This window comes from Agelaius phoeniceus, chromosome 3 (genome assembly GCF_051311805.1).
Source record: "Agelaius phoeniceus isolate bAgePho1 chromosome 3, bAgePho1.hap1, whole genome shotgun sequence".
NCBI classification, from domain to species: Eukaryota; Metazoa; Chordata; class Aves; order Passeriformes; family Icteridae; genus Agelaius; species Agelaius phoeniceus.
This window is the reverse complement of record NC_135267.1, coordinates 104,939,744-104,959,703: the sequence shown is the minus strand read 5'-3', so window position 1 is coordinate 104,959,703 and position 19,960 is coordinate 104,939,744. Positions and strand designations below refer to the sequence as shown.

General features: G+C 37.8%; 1 protein-coding gene across 39 annotated transcripts in view; it reads left to right on the top strand.

Moving 5' to 3' along the window:
- Window positions 1-19,409, top strand: part of NRXN1 (neurexin 1) — a 681,323-nt gene extending 661,914 nt beyond the window's left edge. For 26 of the 39 annotated variants that reach the window (XM_077176064.1, XM_077176060.1, XM_077176056.1 and 23 more), the window contains 2 exons: window positions 161-248; window positions 16,003-19,409. In XM_077176064.1, the coding sequence (XP_077032179.1) occupies window positions 161-248; window positions 16,003-16,310 (396 nt within the window). In that variant the 3' untranslated portion in view covers window positions 16,311-19,409. The remainder of the gene's footprint in view (window positions 1-160; window positions 249-16,002) is intronic. The other 13 variants (XM_077176054.1, XM_077176077.1, XM_077176065.1 and 10 more) reach the window with 1 other exon arrangement.
- Window positions 19,410-19,960: the final 551 nt, after the last annotated feature.

Sequence of the window (19,960 nt, the reverse complement as noted above, 5' to 3'; positions counted from 1 at the left end):
AGAGTGTCACTGCACCATTACACTTTAAGTCTGAAATGCTCTGGGCCTTGCATAAATTCCAAAAATAAAAGAAAAAAAAAGAAGAAGACGTGCTGGTGAGAAACTTACAACATGTTCAGCCAATTCAAGTACATCTATTTGACTCTTATTTTCTTTGCAGACTTCAGATGACATCCTGGTGGCCTCGGCTGAATGTCCTAGCGATGATGAGGACATCGATCCCTGTGAGCCGAGCTCAGGTGGGTTAGGTTAGTCAACTTTTTTTATTACTTTCTTTTCTTTCATATTTGCATGCCCCAGTGCCCAGAGACCCAGCTAGCAGGACAGTCCTTTTGTGCATGGCAAGGAGAGGTTGAATTGGGCCCTTTCTACACGTGGGGGTGATAGCAGAGAGGAAGAGCCAGCTCCAAGACATCAGATGGGAGCACATGTCATGTTCTGAGCAAAGTTATGGCTTGGCTGAGGACCTGAGGCTGGACTAGGAAGGGCATTCTAGGGCCTCTGCAGCTGTGTAGTGATAAAGAAAGTGCAGCTTCATTTAGCAGGAAGGTATTGCTATTGTTTGTGCCTCAAGCATTGCCCTCAATAAGATAAACATATCATATTGAAAATGTCGTTATGTCATGGAATCATAGAATGGCCTGGGTTGGAAGGGACCTTAAAGACCATCTAGTTCCAATCTTCCTGATGTGGTCAAGGACACTTTTCACTAGACCAGGTTGCTCAAAACTCCATCCAACCTGGCCCTGAACACTTCCATGGATGGGACATCCACAGCTTCTCTGGCAAACCTGTTCCAATGCCTCACCACCCTCACAGGGAAGAATTCTTTCCTAATATCTAATCTAAACCTAGCGTACTTCAGTTTGAATCCATTTCTCTATGTCCTGTCAGGTCCTGTAAAAAGTCCCTCTCCATTTTTCTTATAGGCTGCCTTCATGCACTGGAAGATAGGGTTGAATTTATTTTTACTTCTGTTAGTGGCATGAAATTTTGTGTAGATAGATAAAGCCTGAAGACATAGTCTACAACAGTCTCAAATTTCTTTTTTTTTTTTTTTTGACAAGACAAGCCTATTCAGAGTGTATGTTTTAGTTGTAACCAGAAACAAGATATTTTGATATTCTAGTATTTGCCATGAAACAAAAAATTGACAGTGTTTTGGCCGTGTATTTCCTATTCTGCTGAATAGTGGAGATTTGGTAGTAATTCTCCTCTGTGAAATAATGGGAAAACTTGGGTTGGAAGAGGTCTTTAACTATATCTAGTCCCAAACCCCTGCCATGGGCAGGATCACCTGCCACTAGACCTGGTTGCTCAAAACCCCATCCAGCTTGGTCTTGGACACTTCAGGGGATGGAGCACCCACAACTTCTGTGGGCAATCTGTTCCAAAGGTTCAATTATCCTCAGTTAGGTTTAGTTAAATACTATGTGCCATCTCTAAAAATCCCAACGTTTATCATTGAAGTGAAGGACTGCAAAACTTCCTATGCTTTAAACTAATCTTAGATAGTCCAATGAATTATTTCTGCTTCTTTGTTGGTTTGGTTTAGGTTTTATATTTCCTGAGTGAACAGCCATATAGATATATCTCAGTTTTCCTCAGAATTTTCCCCAGAATTCCCTTGAATTCTGTGCTGTTTGGTAGCACGCCCACTGCTAGTTGTCTGAGGTAATTTGGTAATCTTTGGTGCTTGCTACTTCACTTAATAGTAAAAGAATTAAGATCTATTTATTGTGCAGTAACATATTTAGCTTGAGTAGAAATCAATTTAATTTTAGATTAATATATTCATGCAAATAGCAACTAAGAGCCATCTTAGTATGATGCCAAAATCTGGGGCAGGAGAAATGTCTATATAGCCCTAAGACAAATTAAATTTTTCTTCATATGCAAATGCATGGTTCCTATTTTAAGTCACAAAACTCGATACCCACATGCAAGAATTATTTACTTAAACTGAAGTAAAGGCATATATGACTTGTCTTAGTGTCTGACAGACCTGCAGGATGGCACTTGAGCCCTTCCAAGAACCAATTTACAGATCTGATGATGATACTTCAGGATTATTTTCTTTTGTTTTACAATTAAAGGATTTCAGGGTAATTTTCAAAATTCCATTAAATTGAATGATTGTTCTTAAAACTGAGCAGCAACAGTTACACTCACACAGTTTTGTACCTCTTAGGGAGATATTTCACTCACAGAAGTCTCAGACATTTGGATCAAGATATTCAGGGATATTTGTTTTTCCTGCACCTTCATTCTCATTTACAAATTCTTGAGTTAAGCAAGACTGTCCTGTCCAGTATGAGTCAGTGCAGTAGCTCTTATGACTCTGAGCTCATTCATGCCAGTTGCTGTAGTTAACTCAGGCACTGCTGTTCAGTAGACAAATTGACATTTAAGGGGGTGTTATTTTATTTTATAAGGTAATTTTAAAGCAATATATTGGTTACATAGCTCTAAATAATTTTCCAAATCACCTGGGTATTAAAGCTGTATTTATATTTTCTCAGGCTTACAGCTCACTGAAAGCCAATGAAATTTTAGAATAATTCTTCTCTGAGGTAGTTTGAGCTCTGAGGCTGCAATGTTTGGTAGTCCTGAGCCGTGCAGAGTCATTTAGCTGGTGGGTGCAAGAATGGGAGAGGTGAAATGAAACTTTCTGACAGCTTATTTTTTCTGTCCAAGCTATGGTTCAGGAAAGGGATGTGAATGTTAGTTTTTCAGCAAGAAATTTTCATTAGCTTTACATGCTGGTGTTCAGCTTTCCTGTTTTATCTTAGCATTCATCACATAGCTACACTCCTCATTTTTGTTTATTTGAGAACAGTTTTACTGTTTCATTTGTCAGATCCCAACTGCTACTGCTTTTTTTAAAAAAAAAACTTTGGATTGGCACAGGAATTATGTTCTGCATAATCCCAATTGTCTGGATCATTTTATGTGTCATTCTTCTCATCAAAATGTCATTCATCCTCCCACTCTCAACTTTTAAAAGCTGTTAATTTTCCTTCATCAGCCTTGTCATTTTATCATACTTGAAAATACCTGAGCCAAAGGGGTTACTGAAGTTGTAACTTCTGGCATATCAGTCTCTCTGTTTTAGTCTTAGTCACTTACTGTTATGAATAACCCTTTTCCATGAATAGTCAGGTAGGCATTGCTCAATCTCCATAATACTGCAGTCTCCATGTGGATTTGAGCTGCTCCGAACACTAGGCTGGAATTCAAGGAGAGAAGCACAGTGCTGTTGGCAGTGAGTCTGATGATTGTTTTTCTTTTCAGTTGGAGTAGGAGATACAGAAGGATATGTCCCTCCATTTAAAATATCCCCATGGTTCAGTTCAGCTTTTTCCCCTTAACCCTTTTCACAAACCAGACTGGCTTCTCTACAGCTACTCCTCAACGTCCTCACTAATGATGGTGAAACTTACCCATTCTAACAAGTAATTCTAGGAGGCTGAAAATGCAATGATTAGGGCTGTTTTACTTTTGTGTTTTCACTTCAGAGACTGTAGTCTGGGATTCTTCAGCAAAGGAATCCATCTCATGGCAAGAGATGATGCGCTCAGGGCTGTGTGGTCAACACTTTTCTACCAAGAATTCAAACAAGGGATGGCCAAAGCCCATGCAGTTATATTAACAGAGCCATAACTCAATATTTCTGTGATGACTGGCCATAATATGCCTGTTTCTAAGCAATGTTCTCAGCTCCAAATGAGAGCCTATTCAACAAACAGTTTGAATATGGTACGCCTATATCTCATAGAAAATACTGCTTATCCAGATTTTACTAATTAGTGAGATTTATGCATAAAATAGGGCTTTTTTCCTAGTGCAAATATGTTGCAGTTTGTAGTGGCTAACAAGCCCCACTCTGCCACCACCAGCTTTGCTTTCTGTGCACCTGTCTGCTAAATAATAAATGGAAAGATGCAATTTGCCACAAATTTCATATAGGACATAAAAATGTAAACCCGATTAGGAGCTGCTGAGCAGCAATCCCATCATCTTGTCTGGAACATAAAGTCACAGAAATTATAATTGCAGATTTCATTGTGGTATACAAACTGCTAAATGTGCCATAATTGGATGAAGTCATAACAAATTTATTAGCATGCAAAACTTAGTCAACATAGTTTTTTTGCAGTATGTTTCGTGTAGTAAGGCAACAAGTATTGCTTTCACAGTCTCTCCACCTTCCCCTAAATACCAGCAACAACATGAATATTGAGGATGATGATAATAACAATAATAATAAAAAAACTGTTTATATGTCCTTAACTTCATGTTATGGAGGACATAATAAAACCTTTTTCATTTTGTAGACAAGTTACAATAAAATTTAGTGGTAACCTATCCAAAAAAAAAAAAAAAAAAAAGAATCTGGGACAATTTACTGATTTTACATGAGGAGTTATAAAACTGCAGGTGGACAAATTGCCATTCTTCACATCAGGACTGGTGTTCCAGCCGTGCTGAGCTCTGTATAGAGCTCTGATTTCTGCTGAGTTTCAGTGAGCATTTGTGCTACACAGCTTATTTGTTCCAGTTACTCTGGGCTGGTATTTTATTTGTTAGCTATTATCTAACCACTTCTGTAGCTATTGAAATGTTCCAAAAGGCAGAGAGGTCTGAGCTGGGTCAAATGAAGTGAAATGACTGAGTTTAATGGCAGGGAAATCTCAACCAGGAAAAAAGTCTTACAGTTTTAGACAAACACACAAACAGTTCTTTTTCTGCAAATGAATTTTAAATCTTTCTCAAATTTGTGACTCAAAAGAGGTTTAAGCTCACAATTAGGTTGAAAGCTTCTCTTACAGCCCCAGCTGAAATGGGATAAGTAGAGGTTTTGGTGGTCTTAAAGTCAGTATATTCACTGGTATTGGGAATTTTAGCAGAAGGTAACCTCCAAAGTGAAAGAGGGCTTTTTCTTCAGGTTCAAACAAGTGTCTTTCAACCAGTGGAACTTCACATGCTGCAATCAAAGAAAATTCTCCTTCATCTCCTGATTTGGCAGTTTTTGGCTTCCACTTCCCAGGGCAATGTTTGATTGGTGGCAGATCTTCTCCTTTTCCATTCTGTGGATAAAAAGGACAGAGTTCAGTCAGGTATGGTAGCTAGTAGCGCTGGTTAGCTTTCTTAACCCTCATTCTTAATTCAGAGGGATAAATGAAGTAATTTATTTTCCTATATTATTAGGAAAGAATGGCTAATAGGATAGGCGCTTCTGGACTGATCTTTGAGCATGTTTTTAATTTTTCCTATATATTGACCAGACTAATTGCATTGCAGAAAACAACTGGCGACATCCAGAAATCTCCAAAGCACCAGTTTAGCCTAGAGAGTGAACAAGCCACTGCTGCAGATGACTCTTAGAGAGTAGTCATGGCTTTGGGGAAGGCTTAATCCTGTGAGCAGAACAGTGTGGGGCTTTACATGCAAACTTCTTCCTACACACATGTCCCCTTCTCTGTGACAGCATGCTGGACAGATGAGATGGCTCAGAACCCTGTATTCTCAGCCACCTTGTGATGGTTTAGGTTTGGTCCCACCATTGATGCCTGTTTTTCTAACAGGCAGAGCTGTGAAATATGGATTTGTGAGTGTTTTATGCTCATTACTAGAAGTTTTGCTTTCTTTTCCTGTCATGAATTACTGCACTGTATTCCTGGTGCATCTGGCAGCAAGATAACATTGCAGTAGGAGGTGAAGTGACTCCTATAATTTATACATCACTGCAAGTGCCCTGTTTAATGCTCTTCATGGAATTCATTGTGCAAGAAGCTGAAACAAAGAAAAATAAAATTACAGTTAGTTCATAGGGTTACTGTGTTCATTATGGCTTGAGACATAAAGGGAATATTTGTGCCTCAGTCCAATTATCCTGTAGTTCTATATGCATTTCCAGTGCCAGAAAGATCACTGGGTTGTCTTGAATTAGACTTTTAAAGTGCTTAGATGTGATACCCATAGTCATCTCTGTATAAACTACTACAGGGTAAAAATTATGCTTTATTTACAAACTTTCCAAGTGTTAGCACTTGCCATGGCTATGCATAAAAGAACTGAGGGGATTAAGATATAGATTAATCTTCCTTCAATTAAAGATAAAATACTTTTAAAGCTTATTTAATTTTTTCTAAATAAATCATAAAGCCTTCTCCAGAGGAACAGAAATTAAATGCTGCATTTTTTCAAATTATTTTATTGTTAACTGAACTACTTCTTTGTCAACAGACTGAGGTCCTAGTGCCTGTCGTAGTGAATTACAAATATGGCATTTCTAATTTGAATTGTATCAAAAAGATTTTTTTTCCTAATTATCTGAAGAAGTGAGGTTAAAAATCATGATTGATCCATTGTGCCACTCTTTGCCAGCCATGCCATTGAAACTTGGGAATACTGAGTAGAACTTCTAGCCACTCCTTGGGATTTTCATACATTCCTAGTGTCAGGCAGAGGAATATAGATGGATACAGGGGAGGTGGCGTTTTCCCTGCACACAGTGGTTTTCTGGCAGGGCAATACCAGCAGCTCAGTGTTCTCTGTGGTAAGAAATATTGACAGCAGACTGCTGTAAATCACACCAGGCTCTGTTAACTCACACAAAAGCCTCTCCGCCGGTGCGTAAATGATGAACGGTTTTCCTCGGGTGTGAACTTTGAGGGTGCATTCATATCCCATGCCTATCCTTGCTAAAGCTGGGTCTTCTCACTTCTATCAAACATAGAACAGTTAAATAAGAATGGCTGCTGAGGTTTAATCCCAGCTAGCAAACATTCAGGGTGCAAACACTGGCGTTATTATTTGTGTGGAAACACAAATCTTGATTTCATGCTTCAGACATACACGGACAACACGAAGAAGCAACTCTTGTGCAGAGAAGTTTACTAAGTGGCAGTTGTCAGTCCTGCTGTTACATGTTCAGTGGTTTGGAGTTAGACATCTCCACAGAACGGGCAAAATTGAGTGGCATCATTTTGAGTAGTTCCAAGAAATGTTCTCTTTATGAACAATAATTCAATAAAAATGGGCACGTTACTCAATGTGCCCGAAGGAGTGTCCAAAGAAAGAGGGGTCTGTTATTTTTCTTTCTTTTAAAGATGTAAAGGACAGCTAGTGAGTCAGTTCTGAAGGTATTTGCAGGCAAAGCTGCAGCACAAGATGCTGCTGTGATACCAGGACTGGAGAAGCAAACCAGGCCCTCCACATCACCCATTCACAAATCCACTGACTTCAGTGGAATTCCTTCGATTTTTCAGTACTAGGAAATTCCCCAGATATTTCAGTGATATGTCCATGAATATCACATCCTTTAAATCAAATTAATTGAGGACTTACTTTCCTGATTTTCTCTAGAAAATTTGGAGGAGATACTGTTGCTTGTATATGAGCAGTTGCTTGGCCTATTCTTTTTTGATATTCTCCAAAAAAGAACCTGTCTTACAGATAAGGTATTCCATAGACCTTAAAAATTAATTGTCTTTGAATGCAGTTGCTTTGTCTGAAAGGCAAAAATGAAATTACATCTATGTCCATGCTCTCTTCAATAAAGCAGACATGGCTTTCAAGCCTGGTATTCAAAATTTTCAGTAATAAAACACATTAAGCTCCAGTGACTGTGCATGTGTCATTAGTAAATGAAAATAGGTTCTAGACACTTCTCAATCTTTTGTTATTCTTTGTTGTTAGCCACAGAAATAAGGTGTTCTTTGACACCCTCCACTATGAGAAGTTTCCACCATTTTCAAAAACAGTGTAGGTCTTTTTAATCTGGAACCAGAGAGTCACTGAATTGAAAAACAGCCTGTAAACCACATTATATTTACTGAAAACAATGAAATAAGGCCAAATATAGATTATGTGTACTTTCAAAAACATTTTCCACAGGTGAACTTCACACTCGGGAGGAAAAATGCAGAAAATAAGTGAGATAATTGTAAAATGGAGGTTTTCAGAAACAGGCAAGTAGTTTATTGACTTGTCTGAGACTCTTTTTTCTAATTCAATAAGGAATTTTGGAAAGAGAGAGGATTTACTTACACAAGGATGAAGTAGAGACATGATTGAATCTAGAACAAGTTCCATTAATTTTCATGTTGATCTGCTTAAAAATCATAAAGTGTATAATCCTAAAAATTTGTCCTTTAAATCAAGTTTAAAGTTAGGATCAAGAGTGTACAGAGATTATTTAATAAATAAATGAGTTCTAGTTTGTTTGAAATTAGTCCTTGTGTTACTGGTGCCTTGATTGATGAAACCTCATTGTTTTCCTTGAGCTACACTTCATTCTGATTTTATTTGCTACCTCTAGTGCTTATATTTTCTTGCAGACTGTGGACACTATACTGAAACTGTTTTCTGTAGCTTTGTAATGCATATGCATTGAATTTCTTCTTTTTTGTGAAGGAAACTCACTTTTCCACAGTACTATTTTTCATGAGAAAGGTAGAAGAAAGGCAATATTTTGCAGAGGTAGGAGAAGGTTTATAGCCAAAATATTGGCCTGAATTAGTAGCATTGTATTGCTCAGTTGCTATGCCAAGGCTTTCTTAGACCAAACTTGAGCAATAAGATGTTAAATCAGGTCTTTACAACTCTACAGGAAATTTCTAATACCTGATAAATTCAATTAATATGACATTCTAAAGTAGTTGGTGCCTGCCAGCATCAAGTTCTCCAACCAGTAACCATCATACCAGACTGCTGGCAGTGAACTGGTTTGCTGACCCCTCTGCCAGACAAGGGAAGCAAGAACAAACTGTAAACTTGCTGATGTTTTCTAGCAGCCAGTAGAGTGTGAGCACCCATTAGCTCTTGCCCACCTGGTACTAAGGATGCTGCTAGTAATTTTCAACCCCTTGCTCACAGCTAATTTAAACCTGTGCCAGAAGCACTGGGGTATTGTGGTGTGTGAGTTGTGTCATTTGACAGCCTGCAAAGTGGTAGGAGAATGCTGACAAGTTTGAGAACTAGGTATTCTCCAAGGATGTTGCTCATAAATGGAAGCAGGAAAAATTCAAGGCAAAAGTAACCTATAATGAGGGTGCATGTACCTGAAATAGTCTAACCTTAGGCTATCTCCTTCTGACTATATAAAGAACTGAATGAAACACCTTCTTCTGCTGTGTTGACATGCTATTCTATATAGGTTTCAAAACCAGCACTTCTCCTGAGGTTAAGGGCTATGGTCTAGATCTGGGACTTTGATGGTTTAAATGTGAACTGGCTTAAACAGTAGCTTCAGATCTAGAATACATTATATGTTGTGAATGTACCCTTTAAAAAGTTTCAGAAAAGGGAAAAATGAAAGATTAAAGAAGTGAGAACACAAGAATTATATTCTGAAATGAAACAAAGCTTTATAGATATCTCAAACTTTTTTCCCTTGTGCCAACATCAGAGACACCAGAATTGTTTTATAGACTATGATGAGAAAAGCAAAGAAAAACAAGGCAGTCTTATTAATTTTAATAATTGTATCAGGAGAAAAAGAACATTAATTACATCAAATGTAGCTTATATCCATCCTGAGTTCCATTTGTCTTTATCTTCCCATTCCCAGAGAAGCATATATGGTTTAGGCAGTGATAGGATTCAGGCTGAACAAGTGTAGCTGCTGAATCTGAGCCTTTGGGTAGCAGGAGTAGCTCAGTATTTATAGCAGCTGCACCCCCAGTGTGTGTGCAAGGATATTCTGGATGTCTTGAAAGCCTGGCCCCTTCTTCTTCTCCCAGGCATATTATCAGCTTTGTCAGTAATGGGTCTGACTTGATGACAGTGCTTGAACAAATTGAATGCTGTGCTTTCTGCTTCAACATTCAAGCCATATATATATATATATATAATGTTTGTGGCATAGACATTTATCTCTTCATGTAGTAGCTGCTTAGTGAAGGAGGAAAATCAGGGAATCACCCACAGTTGTGAGATGAATGTGGGTGTCTGCACCTCCAGCTCATTTCATGAGCAAGAATCATTCCACGCTCTGCAGGCCAAGCCAGCAGATTCCTCATGCTTTACAACTACATTTTGGTATTCTGCTCAAAACTGGTTCCTAGATAAGGAGGCTTGGAATTTTTTGCCTTTTTTTAAAAACGAGATGACAATGTTAAAAATAGCAAGCAATGAAACCTTGATCTGGCAAAGCTCATAGCAAAACTTTTCCTGAAGTCAGTGGAGCCCAAATGTCACAGTTTTGGTTCAATGCAGCCAATCTTACTGTTAGCTGCCACCAAAAATTTATGTTTCCAGTGCCCCTGCTCTTTTCTTGCTTTAACACTGAGTCTTCAGGGAGCAGGAGCAGCAGGCAACTCACTGAGCAAATGATCCCAGTTCAGCTGTCTGAACTGGTGGTCCACAGTTGCAGCAGCTTAGGTCTAGAATGAAAACATGCTGTCAGAAATGTAATATTTCTCTTTTGTCTTCCTTATGTTATCTTATTTGCAAAATCTTCCCCCCCTGCCCACTTAGGAATACTTCAATTTAAAATACAGACTAATACTGACTCTGCTAGTCAGTCAAAACTTCTGAAACAAATTACCAAGTTCCCAATGATTTCTCAGAATGCGCACAAAACCAGGAAAATAACTTCACATAGAAAATAAATAAGGAGAGATACAAAGCTGAATGACAAATATAGAAGTGGGGAGAGGTAGGACACCTGGAGGGGTAAGAGAAGATAGAATCCTTATTTGGAGGGAAGGAATACTAAAAGAGAAGCAATGCAACTGAAATGTTAAAATATACTAATAAAAAGGGCAAAACCACAGGGATGAAGGCTGTTAAAAACATTAAGTGATATATTGGTTTACATTCTCGATTTTGGCTAAAATTAAATTTAGTTTTGTGGAAAATATTTTCACAAAACCTTCTTATAAAACTGTGAAATAGTCCCTCCAGCTCTGCAAAACATAGTAACTCCTAAACACCACTGATTTGGTATGCTCCATCAATTGGCACTGTACAACCAACTATCCTATCTCCCTTTAGACTTGTGATGACATTTTAAAAGGTTGAGAAAACAACCTTCCACCTCTCAGCCACAGGGGAAAAAGAAGTTACTTGCAAAACCTGCAGTGCTAAGGAGCTGGCAGGATTTGTAAATGATTTGAAGTCGATATATGACAAATCATTACACTTGGAAATCAGCACTCTGCTCAGTGCAGAGAGAATGTTTAGCTCCTTAGCAAACCAATCTTTTTAGCTGTGGATGCTGTTCCACTGATGGACTATTTTTATAACAAGCTAAGTTAGCTGATGTCACTTTAGAGGTATCTTAAGGCATTATATCCTAGGTTTGCACACCAAAGAGTAGAACAGATACCTTAAAAATTTTCCTTTGAACACAAGTCTACAGCAGACCTTCATGCTGGTTTTGAAGCTGGGCTGCATCTCCCCCAGTTCTGCAGGGGAAGTGCTGGGCTTTGTTTTTCAGAGGTGCTGAATTTGCAGCGAGCTCAGAAACCAGCTCACCAGAATCCAACAATGCTGCAGAAAATCGACCACAAACAGGTCTGCAATGACAGCACACAGAGTGAAAATTAATATGTGTCCCGTAAATAATTGCCTTCATGCCTCATTGCAAATGCAGTAGTTAAACATTTCTGTCTTGTGAGTAATTTCCTATTCACAGTTTGTGGGAAGGCATAAATGTAAAGAAAACAGGTTTGGTGTCCTTTTGTCTTTTTTTGTTTTGTTTTGTTTTTCAATCTGCTAATTTCAATTCACAAACACCATGGGAACCTGCAATTCCAATTTTCTTTTCACAGTATTAATGAAAACTGGGCACTGAAAATAGTTAGATTTCTTTCCCTCTAAATCTTAAACCACTTAGAAATACAGTCAAGAATAATAACTTTCTAATCCATTATTACACAATGTAAAACTGCTCAATTGTTATTATTTCATGCAAAGATTTTCATAAGTGGTAGAAGAGGCTTTTAGAACTCAGTTTCTTCTAAGCTGGTCTTTGAGGCAGTACAAAAATGCTGGTTGTGTGCTGTTGAGAGGAAGAGCTGTGCATCAGAGAAGTTGTTTTAAGAAGGAATTCTTGCACCACAAGATGACAATCATTTCCTCTCACTGTTATGGCAAGGTTTGAGCACATTTACTGCCTTTATGATTTTGTCTTGTTCCTAATCAAACCAACCTCAAGTTGTTGTTTTAATAAATAGATAGTTTCAGGGTTTGGGCTTTGGGTATATTTTTGAGACAACTGTTTACTCTTAAAATCAGAGTAATATTTTATGTAATTTTATCTTAACATACTCCAATGAGGTGTTTCAGTTCTCATTTACAGTAAGATGTCTAGGATGAAGTTAATATCTTTTTCATGCTGCAGACACTAAGAGTGACTGCAGCTGAGTAGCAGACAAGGTTACCTGCAGACACACCTCTGCTGATGTGCCAGGAGCCAATGGCTCTGCCTGGTCCAGCTACCAAGATGCTGGGATGAAAACTGCATCCAGTGTTTCCCAAAGAGCTGGGAAGCAAAGAGCACGATTTCTGTAAATTTATAATCTTCGTTTGCTCTCCACTGACATCATCTGCCATCCCTTGCAATCGTTCCTGTCTTGCAGGGGAAAAATATATAGGTAAATTCCCCTTGGAATTGACTCCAGTCTTAGTCAAACAAAGGTATTGCTTAAATAGAAGGCAGCTGTTTCAGCAATGTTAGGGATGTGGAATTATTTATTTATATAGATTTCAGAAGAAATTAAGGTTGGCTTTTTTCCAGTGGCCCTTTCCTCCCTGTCTCAGAATAGGACTCTTGCTGTGTTGTGTACTCCATTAGCTGTTCCTATATAATATGGTCACAGAGAAATCTATGTACTGTGTAAAACTTTTCTATTTCCTCCTCCTTCATTTGTCTGGAGAGGCCCTACTAGGTTAAAAGCATATTTTAATGTAAATGGAACAAAAATAGCAAGTCCTTTTCCTTGCTGAATTTCTCCTTTTCCAGATGTCCAAACAAATGCAACAACAGATGCTTTGAAATGTTATAAGTTTAAATAACATCAGTGTAGTTGGTTGAATATTTCTCAGGCAGATGGGTTAAATGAGACAATTTGAAAACATTCTTAAAATAAAAGGAAGCCATCAGGTGAGAGGCAGGAATTTAGGTAACATTGAAAAATATACCTTAGATGTTTCTTTTAGGTTGCAATATTAGAATGTTTTCCTCTGAGCAAGCTGTTAACTGTCATTTAGTAGGCATTAATTGTAAAGTTAGCTGACAGTATTTGGCCCAAATGTATGTCTCTTAAAGGGGAAGAGCAGCTGTTAATCCACCAGGTATTGACAGTGTATTCAGTGGCTTCTATTATTTCTCAGACAGAAATTAATTTCCTGAAATCACATACAGTAAGATAAGACTCTGTCTCATTTTCACTCACTATGGAAATACTCAGTCTTTGTTCTGCACACAATGCATTGTCTCTTGTAAAACAGTAAATGACACCCTAGGTGTAAAAGAATTTCCATTTCTACAATAGCTACAATGAACAAACAGGATCTAAACCAGTCACTGACTACTTTGGAGCAGGGCACCTTTCTTAGTAGGGTGGCATCTGCCCTGAAATGACAAAAATATCTTAAAACCTTCAAGATCTCTTGTGTTGCCATAGAAAGTACCAACTGCACCAACTCATAACAAGTAAGAACTTTCAGAAGGATACAAAAAGTTAAAATACTATTTGATATGTTTTTGGTTTTTTTTTTTTTTTTAATTTTACAGTTTTCCCTCTGTTCTTTCAGCTGAACAAAATGTCAGCTCCTTTAAACCTGTTTGAAATAACTGCCAGGAGGAAGTGTTTCAGCAGTAAGAACACAGATTCCCAATAAGTAAATGATGGGTAATACCAGAGTGGAGAAGGAACTTATTCTTTTGGGGAGTTGTGGCATTTTTGCTACGTTTTATTATTCATAGGCCAATTGTAGATGTCTGTAGCTGGTGGCTGCTTTCAATTCTGGTAGTCCAACCTTGTTGCAATTTTTTGGCCAGTATTGATATTTTGACTGGCATTACCTTTAATGTAGCATCCTTAAAATCATCCTCTTCCTATTATGCCTTTACAGTGCTTAAAAAAGTGACTATGGAGCATAGTGTGCTTTTGTGGACTTTGAGCAAGACACTTTTCTAACACACCTCAGAACAATGCTACCTGTAGGCACACCCCAATAAAGTTAACATCATGAATATATTGTAAAGCTAGCATTTAGTACTTTAGTTAGCATCTGTATTTTACTGATTGAATTTTTAGCCATGCATAATGATGCATAAATGCAGTTTCTCCAAGCCAGCCTGGCTCTCCTGAGTTCAGCCAAGGCTGGCAGTGCTGAGGATACACAGCCTCCCAGAAGTTTGGAAATGCTGGTATAATCAGAGGAATACTGCAGAAACCCAGATAACTTCATTTCTGTCCATGACACTTGTTAGGCTAGAGAGGATCCATCTCAGCTATCATCACTCTAAGTGATTCTATCCAAAAATCTGCCTCCCCTCCTGCTGCAAAATTCAACAAAGAAAGGAGATCATGGAAAACACAAAAGCACTGTGTGTGCTGAGAGCATTTAAACTAAAAATTCCTCCTGGAATTAGGAGGAATTTTCATTCCTCATGGCTGTGCAAGGGGACAAAATATGCCAGACTACACAATAGTTCCTATGAAGAAGATTTTCCAGTGTGAAGACATAGGTCAGTTCTATTCATATCACAGCTGAAAAGACCAGAGTCTGGCCTCAGAGGTGGGTTCTTAGGAGGCTGAGTCCTTGCTCTGTGCAATTTGGGAGGTTTTCTTGGGGCAGAAAGCAATCCTTAAAGGAACATCTGATAATGGCATCAATGATGAAAAGATGGAATGGGGGAAGTGAGTGAAAAAGTTCTCTGAAGTGTAGCCATATCCAAGGAGGACTCCAAAGTAGAAAATAGGAGATAGGGTTGGATAGCTCTCTAAAAGCAATAAGAATAAATATAATTAATTTTAAAAAAGAAAACAAAATATTAGAAGGAAAGGAGAAACTGAGAAGCTTGGTGAGGGAAGTGTACAGGAGAGCTGAGGATACCTTATTTGTAGTGAATTTATTGGCTGCTATCAGCCATTTTAATTTTTTTTAACCCTCCATTCTGTCTTATTGTCACTGCCTTCTCAATAAATAGTATGGTGTCACTTTTTGTTCCTGACAGAAAGAGAGGGAAAGGGAGAGGGAAATCCTTTCCTCTGAGATGTTCATGTCCTGCATTTAAATTGTGGCACGTCTGTTATTTCAGATTATTTAGGCATTATTTGCTTAACAACATACTAGGACAAATTATACCCTTGAAGGCTAGAATGAGATGTTCTTTGCTGTCCTTTTACTTGTTTAAAAGCCTGAAAAAGGGATGGGCTGCAACCCTAACTGGTTTTGGACTAGTAGATGGGGAACACTGATGCCTTGTGAAGGCTGACCTAGAACAGAGACTGGATGGAGCTAAGGAATAGGGATTTATTAGAAGGCCTCAATAGATCCACCTTGGGCAGCACAACCCAAAATGGCCAAAAAAAAAAATATGGACCACACATGACAGGGTCTCACACTTTTATAAGTTTTGGTCCCTTAGCATATTGAAGCTGATTGTCCAATTACAGCTTTAGGCCATGAAGTCCCATCTTTCTTGTTTTCTCTCTTCATTTCACCATTGTTTATGCTCTTGGGCATGAGATGTGGACAGGATGTCCTTGGGTCCCCAGCTAGAGAAGGAATGGTTTTGTCTCCCTGCTCTGTGAAGAGAGCTTACTATCCCCTAATATGAAGCCCAGACTTACACACTAAAGCAGAACAGAATCTGAAAAATAAAAAACCTAAAACCTGAGGCATCAGCGCATCTCTAGGCTGTCCTGGCCCATGGGTGCGGCTAGAAGGACACGTGACGGTAGCAGCAGGCATGACTGACTCCTCCATGTCCAAACTCAAGGATAACCTCTCCTTTCTTTCCCTATCTACCCACAGCAAACCCCACCAGGGCAGGAGGAGGACGGGAGTACCCCGGCTCGTCCGAGGTGATCCGTGAATCCAGCAGCACGACGGGCATGGTGGTCGGGATCGTGGCGGCGGCGGCGCTGTGCATCCTCATCCTCCTGTATGCCATGTACAAGTACAGGAATCGAGACGAAGGCTCCTACCACGTGGACGAGAGTCGAAACTACATCAGTAACTCAGCACAATCCAACGGGGCTGTGATCAAGGAGAAGCAGCCCAACAGCGCTAAAAGTTCCAACAAAAACAAGAAAAATAAGGATAAGGAGTACTATGTCTGATCTCAACATCTAAAAGAACGCTTGTATAGAAATAGTCTTCATTTTATCTGAGACATAATACAAACTTATTTACTTTACTTTTTATGAAGCACATTCAAAAACAAACAAACAGAAAAGACAGGGAATGCAATCAGAAAGGAAAGACTGTTTTTAAAAACAAGCATTTCATGCTCTTGTTTTTCAGAAACAGGAGCTGATAAATTCCCTAACATCCACAGTGTTTTCATTTACTCTGCCTGTCTTTATGTTGCTGGAACGTTTCTGAAAGACAATGATGACACCACGCACTCATAAAGCAAGGAGTATTACTACAACATCGAGGCACAATATGAAAAAAAAATCAAATTTAAAAAAAAACAAAACAGGAAAAAAAAAAAGAAAAAAGAAGCTACCTATGATTCTGGATTTAGCCAAAGTGCTAGCGCTTTCTTGAGAAGTAAGTTAGTCTTATTGTCAGAGAAGACTGTCATTATATATGGTGACTCAACAAGCAAACATAAAGAGTTTGCCGTCTGGTGCAGTGAAGCAGTGATTGGAAACTTGCATTTTGAAACAAAGTGCTGGCTTTTCTGAAGACTTATGTAGAAATACTTTCAAAAAGCCCCTTTCTGGTTGTGAGGAAAATAGTATGGAGGCCTTATTTTCAAAAACAAAAACAAAAATCTGGAATATAAGGCACATTTCCACAAAAATATTAAAAAAAAAAAAAGAAAAAAAAAAGAAAAACAAGAGGGCATAGATGCAATCATTGGGAAATTTTCATGCACGCTTAATATGTTATTACATATGTTTATATAAAAACACATCTATATGTGCTTTCTGGACTGTGATAAGTGATGTTTTATAGCCTGTTGTATAGAAAATGCAAACTATATCTGCTCTTCAGCCATTTTTGGTAAACTCAATGTTATAAGTGTTGCTAGGTATAGAGAGTTTTATGACATCTGGAGCAACAGACATTCTTCAGTTTTTTTGCAGCCATTATAAATTGTCCCAGACTTTTTCCCCTTTTTTTTTTTGATTTTTAATTTACAGTGTAGTGGTTATACAAAGGGGGATGTGTATGAATGTATATAAGAGTCAGCTAATTTTTTTCTTACCTGTACAGCTCTATTATGTTGCAATTAAGTTTCAGTAGTTTGTATGAAAGAAGTGGACTAGAAAGCAAAAATATATCTCTACTGTAATTTGTCTTCTCCCTCCTATCCCCATCTCTTGCTCCTGATATGCATCAATGAAGTTGATCAGAATGGCCAATTTTCCTAGAAATATACATTCATTAATTAGCTAAATATTTAGTGACTTAAACTGGCCTTTGGCTTCCAGTCAAAGCTTCACTATTGGAGAGCATGGTTTGCCTTACAGAAACCTTGTTCTTAGAAATTATGAGAATGATGAGTTTCTTGAGAATCTTAGGAAGTATCATATAGTGTTTATCTGGCATTCATATGAAGAACAGCTACTACAGCACTAGGTGGTAAAAGATCTAAAAATACCCATTGTAATTATCCAGGCTGATTCTATTGCAGAATTTATCCCTTTCTCCAAAAAGGAAATACTCTTGAGGTGCACGATAGTATTTTTCAATGGTGGGCATTTTGACATATGAAAAAGTATTTTTAGCTAAGTTGATTGTGTAGTATTGCAAGACATCATAACCAGACAGATATAAGTTCATTATGTTTTAAAGTGACACAGCTTATCTTGCATATATAAAACATTAATGCATTTTAGTTAAACACATGAAACGTAATGCTGTAATTTACACGTTAAGTTTGGAATTTTTTTCTAGTAATATTTCATTAGTTTCACAGCAATAAATCATAGCATAACATTTTATTTACACAGAAGTTCAAAGGGAATGCATTAGACAGAAAGAGGGTAGTTCAATAGAAATCAACCAAATCATCAGAAGGCCTCCTGGGAGGGATATAGATATTCACACTTTACAGACAGGAAGGAGAAATTTAAAATTAGCTTTAAACAGCAGACACAAAACATTTTGTTGCGTGTTACTCACTGTAGCTGATGAAATAAAGTTGGGAACTGGTACAGCTATCTATCTGGGAGTCAGAGCACTTTAAAAATACATGTAGCTGACATGGAAACACCTCTCTTGAAGTTTGCCAACCACATCAAGGTGTGACATGTTGCATTTGTGAAACGACTTTTTATTTTCATTAGCATTTACGCAAAAAATGAAGGGAAAAAAACCACTCACAAAAACCACAAAATCCATCTGATGTTCATTTCTTAGATTGTTGTTCACCTGTGGCACTCATCATTTCTCCCACCTTTACAAGACAGCTGTACTCAGGGAATGGCAGGGGCAAGGGTGACTGGAGATCATTGCTGGAAGCAAGAGACTCCAGCTGGAGGGGGGAAAGAAGTTGAAAGCCAGGTGGTGTTCAGATTTTAGTGCTTGAAGGTACCTAGAAGAACAAGAATAATCTGTTGACAGGAGACTGGGCATGACAGAATATGATTTGGGTGAGATGAAATGGTCTTTTCTGCTTGGTATTGATTGCATTAATGAAATAGCATTGTCAGGCCAATTTCCAGGCAGTTTGGTAGATCAATCTTTAACTAAATCCATACATCAAGGACAAAAAGAAAAAAAAAGATCTCCTACTATTAAAATAAGAAAACACAATTTTAACACTGTTTCTGAAGGTTCTCCTTTTTCCTCTTTAATTTCATAATTTAACAAAAAAATAAAAATTATGGATGTATCAGAAATGCCAGCAAGTGGATTTAAATTTCTTTTTTTTTTAAAGCAGCAGCAACAACAAACAGACATAAACCAACTACCTAACATAAAATTGGATCCTTTCTCTATAATAACCTAATTTGTTTGACTGAGATGGCTTCATTTCTATGACTGTATTGTGTTGCCTTTTTTAACAAAACACTAAATAACGTGTGAAACTTTCAACCCTAAGACATCAAAGAGAGGCCCAATGCCCCTAACCTTATAGTGCTTTCTGTGATAGATATTTACAATTTTTTTATTTGTTGCAAGGCCAATTTATTCATTATTGGAAATGCTAAGCAAGTGGAATTTACTGTTTTGTTAATAAAAATGTTTCTTAATACAAATGCTGCCTTGTTTCTTGTCTTGTTCCTAGATTGTGAGTACCTCTTCATCCTGAGGCTGTGAAAAAAATTGGTAAATTGGCATCAAGTTACAAACATTAATGTCAGGAAAAAGTAAACTCAGAGCTCTTTATACATTTCAGTAAAAACCTTCAAGTCTTGTGTTCAACTGGCCCACTTACAAAAGTATTAATAACATCAATTAATTGGTTTTTGCAGAGACTTGCTTAATTTGAAATTTTCTAGTATTTTTTTTAATCAAAAAATTAAAACGTGATGTTCTCTTCCCCATCTGTATGAAAAAAGAACTCTCCTTTTTGCCACTTTTTGATTTCTGTAGTGGAAATAAGGTGGAGGAGAGTAAGGTAATGGGATGAAAAGTTAAAACATTTGTTAAAAGTGAAAACATTTTCTCTTGTCTAGAAGATGATTTAAAAATTAATGGGAAAATGAATGTATTTCAGGTCCTTAAAAACATTTCTAGATAATAATTACAAAATTTCAACCGGAGCTAATTCATTACATAAGTGCTTTCCTACTTAGCATGGCATTTA